Raw genomic sequence first — 9487 nt, 5'->3', positions numbered from 1 at the left:
ATTTTATTTTGTATTTTCTTCTGGTATTGTTTTATATATATATATAATTTTATGTGAAATCATTCATCTCCTGGGAACAACTTATATTTTCTTTATTCTTATTTAGTAGGACCTTGTAGTACTTATCATGTCACACAGTCTCATCATATTTTAATACAATTCGTGAACCACAACTCAATGAAAATATTACCATTGGCATAAAATCATCAGGAAATTATTACACGCATATAATAAGAATATTGTAAGGTTTTTTACCACCATTTAAAAATTATCTATCTTTAAGATTTTCAAATTTCCAAGCTTATAATTTACTTCACTGTGTACAGTTCATAAAATGTAAACTACAAGTTTTGTGGGATTCTTTAAAATATATTTTATATCCCTAATTATATCTATATGTTAATGAAGCTAAAAATCTTTTTGTACCTGAATAACTTCCAAGTCTTGGAGCATTGTTGTCTCCTCCATCGTAAAAGTCCAGAGAGTCCCAGTTGTGTTCTGTGGCGAAGCTAACCACTTGCACCTGGGAGATAAGGACTACTGATCAGAACACAGACTTTTAACCGGATATATGCACTTAAATCTACCCATTCCCTGTGGGACAGGAATGTCTACCACTGGAGGGCAGCACTGTGCCCCCTGGCTGAGGTTTTTAACAGAACTCGTCTCACCATTACCGGTGATGGCCCCACAGAAACGACTGTCAGAAAAGCCTCCCAGAGAACCCAGCAGTGTTTATTGTGAATGTAACACTGAGAATGCCTGCCACAATCTCAGAGTATTCTCTTCATTAAAATTCCTGGGTTCATCTAATGACGTGTTGCTAGGAATCCCACTGCAATTGACAAACGACCCGTTACCTTTTTGTTGTTTTCTGAGAGTCAAGAATCATGTCTGTGATTGAATTTTCTCACTTGCTTTAACAATTAGAAAATAATCAGACTGGTGGTTGATGAACATAAAGGACCTTATAATACACATTTTAACTCGGCTCTTCCCTGCATTCTTTTCCTGCATAAACTTTGTTCAATGGCTCCCCTGCCTTTCAATTTTTAAGATTATCATCACTGGTGCATGGGTTTAATAGGTCTCAACATAGCATATTCGAATGCAAATTTCAGATGATTTGCACAAATGGAGTCATAATAATTAAATCACCACAAAGATCCATAAAGTTTAGAAGGGAAATGCTGTCGTTCAATTCTCCCATGTCCTTTAAATTTTGTTTAAAGAAAGAGACATGTGTTACTTCACGCACATCAGTTGGCACAGCTTGAGCCTTTCAAAGAACCCACAGGACCCTCAAGAAGGAGGACACTGCTCTGCTCTTTGTTTAAGTGTTTTGTAGTTTTAGAGGAGGAATGACTTTATTCGGTTAAATTTGATTTATGTACATAAATTCTGTTGTAAATGCAGGCACGACCCTAGTTTACTACATAATTGTAATAGTCTGGTTCATGAAACATTTCTCATGTGCAAGAGCCCATCATCAATCTTTCATTCAAGTGAATGCTGGCTCTCCTTTTCCAGGGTGAGTGCCACATGGCAATAGAAGTCCCGCCTGCGTGGCTGGCGTCAGACCTGATGGCACTACTCCAGGACAAGAAGAAAAATAGAATTAAAGCTGTACCTTTGCAATATAATCACCACTTCCATAAATGACAAACAATTCCTTCTTCATTTCTGAATTTCTTAGATTGTGTTACTAAGAAAAAATGTAAAGATTCAAGCAGGAGTTGACAATTGGGCTTAGTTTCAAGTAATAAGAGGTTTTCTGCTGAAGGAATTATCGAGTGTGGAAAAATGTAGATGGGAAAAGCTCGAGTTTTTTTTTTTTTCATGATTTAGTGAACCGTAAGTAATCCAATTTAGCCACAGTGGAGGGTATTTACATAAGAGGAAGTATGCATGCAAAGTTAGAAAAAGCATAGAAGAACTAGAAAGAATAGAGCTTAAACGATAAACACAAAAGACTGTGGAATAAAAGAGAATGCCTGGGTTTCCAGCTCCCTGGCTCCCTCTACTTGCTGGCATATCACCTAAGGAAAGCTGTTAATCTCTCTGTGCCTCAGATTATTTACATTAATCATTGTAATTAAGGTATCTAATTCAGGGATTCATTGTAAAAATTAAATTAATTAATATGTATAAAGGTCTTAGAACAGCTTCTACTGTATATCAAGGACTCAGTGAATCTTGGCAAAGAGATTGAACAAGACATTCATTAAAGACTGAATATCAGCAAAATAATTATGCACTTAAAGCTATAATTATACTGTCAGTGTTGCACTAAAGATCTTAGAAGTGGGAGGAGGGACAGAATCAAGACTATACTTCATGCACAGCACCACATTTGGTGAAGGTAATAAAAGGAGAAAAAATTCAGTGCTTACTGCAGTAATATTTTAATGTCTACTACAATGAGAAAGAATAAAATACCAAATTAATCAAGGGGAAGAGGAGTAGAAGACCAAGGTAGACCAAGATGGCACTTGTGTTGCAATGGGTGGAAGTCACTGGATTTTGTGTAATGTGATCAGGAAAAGTGAGAGGTAACACTTAAGAATAACTTGTTTTTTTCCCTCTAAGTTAATAAGAGCAGAGAAGTGGCAAGAACAAAAACATAGGTATCTCCGGGAAAACCTACTACAAGTACAGAAGGAAGAAATTCTGGATATAATAAGTAGAAAGTAGAACAAAGGCTCCCCAAAATATCAGAACATAATCCCTAGAATCTGTAGATAAACTATGTAGGGGGAAAAAGCCTGTCAGATGTGATTAATTTGAAGATGTTGAGATGAAAAAGACGCAGCCAAAGATTCAGACAGAAGAGGAAAAGGTAATATGACCACAGAGGAAGCAACTGCAACGATGTGGCCAGAAGCTAAGGACCACAGGCAGCAGTTCCATGCTGGAAAGGCAAGGAGGAAATTATCCAGAAACCAGAATGGTGATAAATCTATTAGTATCTTGACTTCAGTGCCCCGAAGCTGGTTTGGGACTTCTGGCTTCTGGTACTGTGAGAACATAATTTCCCGTTGTGACCATCAAGTTCACAGTCATTTGTTATAAAATTCACAGGGACTGAATGTAACTTGCCACAAGAATTCTGGGAAGATAACGTGTATAATAAAATCATAGAGCATTTAAAAGCCTATGACCAGAACAAACGGCAGGTGTTGCTACGAAACCTGTTAAGAGACGTAAGTAAACAGTTGTAAACCTAACTATAATAGAAGCCAAATGAGAACAAAGTAAAGAATTAAAATACTAGCTACCAAATCGGGATTCAGAACAACATTACACTGGATAAAGCTGTTTATAATTGAAATAGGATTTTTTTATGAGGTAATAAATTTTCAGTCATTAAAGCCAGATCCTTTAGATCTAAGATCAAATCTCATTTTACTTTGGAAAATTCTTCTAACCCTCTGATGACAATGCTATATATTCACACGATGACATGCCCGGCATTTTTTCCCATGATTTCTCATCTAAAGATGCTTTTCTTTTTTGTATATGTGCTACCAAAGCAAGCACTATAGATTCTTTTCTTGATAACTAATATTGTTAGCGTTCAACATAGTGCCCCTTGGAATTCTACCTCTAATACTCTATTAAAATAAACAAGCAAACAAATTAATTCACTCCTCTCATAAACTTCTCATGTGATATTAAATTAACAAACTGGTGTATTTGTTGATTTTATTTCCAAAGAGCATCAAAACATTCTAAATTATTGTGATTTTTCAGCATCTTCAGTAGTTCTCTTTTTTCCACCAATGGCTGTCCTATTTCATCTATAATCTACTGATAGTCATATAATTCTTTAATCAAACACGTATAAATTTTGCTTTAAATCTTATGCACCTGCAAAGTAACTTTTAGTCGAAGTTAGTCAAATTTCAAATATGTCATATATTATATGTATGTAGGACTTTGTTACCATTTTGATTTAATGATATGCCCCAAAGTAGCAACCGTATAAAAGCTAAATTTGAAAAAAAAAAGGTCAATACTGCAAAAGTGTTCAAAAGTCCAGTATGCTATAAGTGTGCTAAACATTCTGCTAACCTCCAATTTTGTTTTGTGAAATGTAATCAGTCAGTAGTATACTAGAGAGATTTTATAGTGTCATTGGTATGTGTCCAGTTTTAAGTAGAGTTTGCCAAAGGCAAGTGGTACATAATATAGTTTTTCTGTGCATCTCTTCTTGGCTCATTAAATTATATTAATTTTTTTAAATGGTCAAAACTGCACTGTGTATGGAGGTGGTCAATGATTATTCTAACAATATTTACTAAGTTTCTACTGCTAGGTCCTGCGCTTGCTGCTGGAACAGACTGGGTTACTGCCTTCATGAGCTTACAGGTAATTAGGTAATAACATTAAAATATGATGAGTGTTAAGATAAAGAAATTACAAGGAGCTCTGAGAACATATAGCAAGGGAACTTAAACTTCTGTCTAGTTTGCAGAAGGCCTATCATAAGAAGTACATTTAAGTTGAGACAAAAGTCATGAGTAAGATTAAGCCAAATAAAGAGAGAAATTGGAGAATGAAGTAGACAATAGGCACAGAGTCCCCAGCCAAGAGAAAGCCAGACTTACAGAAAAAAGGTGTGAAAGGAAGAGGCCAGAAATGAGAACAGGGGACAAAGGTATCATCACAGTGTCTTCAGGAGACGAGGGACAACTGATGGACTGTACGTAGGAAAGGGCTAGCACTGGATTAAAAGTTTCAGAAAGATTCACTGTTTTCCCTCTGGGAATGGACTGGGAGAGAAGAAGAACCAGGCCACCTGGGCTCGCGCAGAGAAAGTGTGGATGGATAACAGGAGACTTGTTCGGGATTTCTGAACGGAGACTTGAACAGGATTTCAGGTTTAGGCAACTCCACAGATGAGGAGGTCATGACATGACAGAGAACACTAAGACAATCTAAAATTGGGGGGGGGGATGCCAGAAGTCATTTTTGGGTTTCAAATGTGAGGTTCCAGCAAGAAGACAGGTGAAAAGATACACAGTGGGCAGTTGTAAACATAAATTTAAAAGCTTATGCTTTAAAAATTAGAAATAACACTTTTAACTGACTTCAGGCTGTTTGGTTTGTTTGGCTGGCTGGTTGGTTATGGTTTGGGAGCGTTTATTGGTGGTGCCGAGATCAACTCCAGAGCCTTGCTCAAGGGGAAAATAACTGTCAGTTGTAAACACCCTGGTAGAACTTTTGGACTGCCTGTGTACTGAGCAGCATCTTCGTTTCCGCAGAGACTTCGCTGAGATCAATTAACTGAGAACACACACATCAGAGGAAGTCAGCTGCTTGCCCTCTGAGGACTGGCTCCATATACTTAATATTGATTTACTGAAGTCAAATCATTGCAGTTTCATCTGTTGACTAAGTTAATGATTTAGGAATAGATGTAATTTCAAACCTGTTCAACAGAACATAAGGCAGATCTCAAAAATGTTCTTAACCACTGCAAAGTTGTACATAAAACAGGACATTCTACTTTGGCTACTGGCTGCTACAAAGTAAGGATCTTGTGCCTAGAAAGTCGCAGCCCTCTCATGACTCCATGCAAGGAAGACCAAGAAATGAGATCAATATGGGGGTGACCACGGAGCCCAGCTATATAAATAACCGAGGTCAAGAATGACACAACAGAAACCCTGAGACAAATAACCCTGGAATCAGCTTACCTCGAAGTCCCATGTTAGGTGAGGCAGCATAGTTTTTATAACCTTGTCCAATATTAAATTGTATTTCTGCTACTTGTGGATGAAAAAACATTAATAATAAATATCTTTCTTTTAAATTATTAAAACCAGCCATGTCAGTCAAGACCACTTGCTAGACTTTTGGAAATAGTATTCATGCTGCCATCTCTGTAAATATTAACTTCAAATGCACAATGAAAAGAAAAGATGAGATATCCATACTTGAATGCCAGCTCCCTCTGGCACTGTGATCTTCCACACACAGTTCAGGTTGTTGTCATAAGGCTCAGGATAGCCAGGAGACAAAATAGTCCCTTTGCGCTTAGTTAAAATCCCTCCACAGGGCACTAAAAGGAAAGCAATAGAAGAGAGGAAGTTAATGCTAATGCAAAGGTGTAAACTAAAATTAAAGGTCAAAGATAACATCTCAAGCAGATAGGAGACTTACAAACAAAATAAAACTATGCTATTTTCAAAAATCAAAGGAACAATGAAAATTAGATCTTTCCTACATAAATACTTAAAAAAATAATTAGCATTAATAGACGACCTTACAGTAGCGTATCTAGTGACACTTTCTCCTTCACACATCCTTTGAAGGAGAATCACATCCTGTGAATAATAACAATGACATGGTAATGATTATGTTATGATCACAACTTTATAGAGCCCACTCATGCCAGACATTCTTCTACACATTCCATGTATTTTAACACGTTTATGCCTCCCGCTAGTCTGGTGAGATTTTAGTTACTTTGCTTTACATTCTTCATACGAAGAAATAGAGGAAAAATGTCTTCGCTGAGGGTGGGGGCATGCAGCTCTAACTCTGGCTACTCAGGCTGGGGGAGGAGGACTGTAAGTTCCAAGCCAGTCTGGGCTGCTTAAAATAGTCTGTTCATCCCCCTCAAACAAAAACAAAACTAAAAACAACAGAAAAACTGGGTTATGATGTAGTTCAGTGGCACGGCACTTGCCTGGCATGTGTGAAGCCTTAGGTTCCACCCTCAGTGCCAACAAAAATGGTTAAATGTCTTGCCCAAGTGGAAGACAGAACTGGGATTTGAACCCTGGTAGTTTCACACTATAGGTACCAAGTAGTACCGTGCTTTTAGGGCATTGTCCTAAGTTGACTTATAGTGGAAGATGAAAGGACATATTTTTAGTTATTATTTTTATAAAGTAAATTACAATTGTATGACACTTTCAAAGCTAAATGCAAAATTGAAAAGCAATTACTGCAAAAGCATACTGTAAACTTTGAATGTTTTAATTTTTTTTGAGAAAGTTCTTTTGTTGTGTCTTCTTATAAATCTACATTTCTACTCTCTATGGCCTTACCACCTTCAATGTACCGGATCTCGTATTTTTATCTTATGGGTTACATGCAAACTTGGTTTAAACTTGTTAGAAAAAAATTCAGCCACATTAAAAATAAAACAACTTTCTTACTTGGTTTGAGACTAGCACGCTAGGAATGAAGGAAGAATTATATTAAAGATTCACTCCAAAAATAGAAGAAAACAGATGATTTATGAAGTGCTCATACTGGAGAAGTGAAAGTGCTTTAGAGGTGTTCTCGCTCTCCATCTACCTCTGTCTCAGTCTCATTTTTTTTCTGTCAGGCTTTTGTTCTGACGTATATGAAATAACTATGTATTGAAATGACTAAGGGAAAGTCACTCAAATATTCTTCTTATGAGATGATCAATATTTAATTTACATTTTATTCAAACTATGAATAACTGTTCCCACTGTTGATCAATCCCCCCTTGACTTTCTTTGCTTGGTCACAGGATACTACACTCTCCTGACTTTTTGTATAGCCTTGGCCACGTATGATTTTTTTTTTTTCTTACCTCATCCTGCTTCTTTTGATTGTGTAAAAAACTTCTCTGCTCTGTTGCATGGTCCTAGAACATTTTCTCTTTCTAATCACCATGGCTCAGTGATCCCACCCACAAATGCATTTCTATATTCTATAACTACTAATGTTTATCTCTAGCTGCGTCTTCTGCCTTGAATTATGCAGTATCCAAGAAGTAGCTGAAAATTAATATTCCCAAAATATTTCTGAAATTCTTCCCTATCTGCTCTCTCCTCCGGCTAGGTACAGGTAACCTCCCATTCCCTCTGCTTGTGGGCCATGAAACTAAGACTCATCTCTTTGTCACGTTCATCTTCCTATTTCCATCTACATTCAGGCCAGCAGTCCATCCTGTCGGTTTTCCTCAGAAATACATCTCAAAGATGATCAAGTCTTGTCACAAGGATTATGATCTTCCTATCCAAACGACTATTATCTTCAGCGACGCTGCTGTAGAAAGTTCCTAATCAGTCTTATTGCTCCGATTCTCCTCTCTTCTTACACTAAAAACAGTGACTGTCTAGAAACTAAGCCCGCGTGACTTCTCCCTCTTCCTCAGATATCCACATTACTTCATCCAAACTGGTCATTACTTTCAAGGCTCCGTTGGACTTGGTTTTTGCTCTGCCTGTCTGAATTCACCTCCCATCACCCCGCCATCATTCACTGTGTTCCTAATTCTGGCTGTGCTGTGAACATATCAACACCTCCCCTCACAGTCCAGACGCTTGCTTACTAGCAGGGCTTTTCTGCTTTCCTCCTTTTATTATTTCCTTCTGGTACACAATAGCAGCATGCCCTGGGTGTCTTCCTCCGACCCTCAGCACATGACTTACTCTCCTTTCTAACACCACTACTTGAAGGAAGAGCGTATATTTATTAATGTGCGCTGTGTCTCTCTCAAGAGCAGACTGCGTGTTATGGCTTGTGTTTAGCCTCGTGCTTTTTCAGAGGCGGCTGAATCTAGAGTGTGCCATTGATTCATGGTGGGGCTAGGCTCCAGGGCAGTAGTACTAAAGGGTCCAAGTCTGGGGAGTCTGGATAAGATAAAAGGGACAGAAAGGTGCTGCTGAGGTCCCTTGTTGCTTCTGCTGTCTTCCACTGCCACGGACTGTTGCCCCTCTGCCACCCTGCCTTGGAACCGGCCGACTACTAACTGAAACTTCTTTGAATTGGAAGCCAAACAAACCTTTCTGCCTCTTAACTCTGACTGTCAGGTGTTTTTTCTCCCCCATGAGAGGAGTAACTAACACACTGCATAAGTGCATAACCATAGGAACAGGCAATCAGCGCCTAGGACCGTGTCTGACACTTAGTAATCATGGACTAAATGACTATGGGGTAAGTTGTAGAAGGACAGAGTACATATCTGTGTTTATAACATGGTTAAAAATGACCTATTTAGCAGCAGCAGCATTTCTTTGCCTCAGTGTTTTCCTAAGCAAGCCATATTTGTCAAATTCCATTTTAATCACTTTCATTTCCTGACAAAAAAAGAAAATAACTATAAAATATTCCCAGACATGCACTGTCACACTTCACTTCCCATGTATGTGACTTAACCTAACATATGTATCCTATTTTTAAAAGATGTATGATAAACTTTCTCTTCTCATCTATTACACAACAGCACATATGGATTAAGAAAACAAGTTTTCAAATCAAATAGCCTGCATTCACATCCTAATTCAACTTTTGTTTCTAAGCCACGGAGATTGTACTATCTGTAAAAGAAAACATTTTTGTACCTTCTGGAGTTTATGCCAATATTAAATTATACAATGCTTAAAAGCAGTTCATTTACATGCTAGTAATCGCTATTTATTATTGTAGTAGAATAACTTTTCCTTGGATGAGTAGAGCTGGCTGAACAAAAGAATCAAGCAATGAGAGTTGAGAT

General features: G+C 37.7%; 1 protein-coding gene across 2 annotated transcripts in view; it reads right to left on the bottom strand.

Moving 5' to 3' along the window:
* Csmd3 (CUB and Sushi multiple domains 3) overlaps window positions 1-9487 on the bottom strand; it is a 1090649-nt gene that overhangs the window by 140098 nt on the left and 941064 nt on the right. For both annotated transcript variants that reach the window (XM_010619527.3, XM_033759931.1), the window contains 2 exons: window positions 5943-6067; window positions 427-523 (listed from right to left, as the gene is read on the bottom strand). In XM_010619527.3, the coding sequence (XP_010617829.1) occupies window positions 427-523; window positions 5943-6067 (222 nt within the window). The remainder of the gene's footprint in view (window positions 1-426; window positions 524-5942; window positions 6068-9487) is intronic.

This window comes from Fukomys damarensis, unplaced genomic scaffold, assembly GCF_012274545.1.
Source record: "Fukomys damarensis isolate Sample0158 unplaced genomic scaffold, DMR_v1.0_HiC HiC_scaffold_5, whole genome shotgun sequence".
NCBI lineage: Eukaryota > Metazoa > Chordata > Mammalia > Rodentia > Bathyergidae > Fukomys > Fukomys damarensis.
The sequence above is the reverse complement of the archived record's forward strand: the minus strand, read 5'-3'. Positions and strand labels throughout refer to the sequence as shown.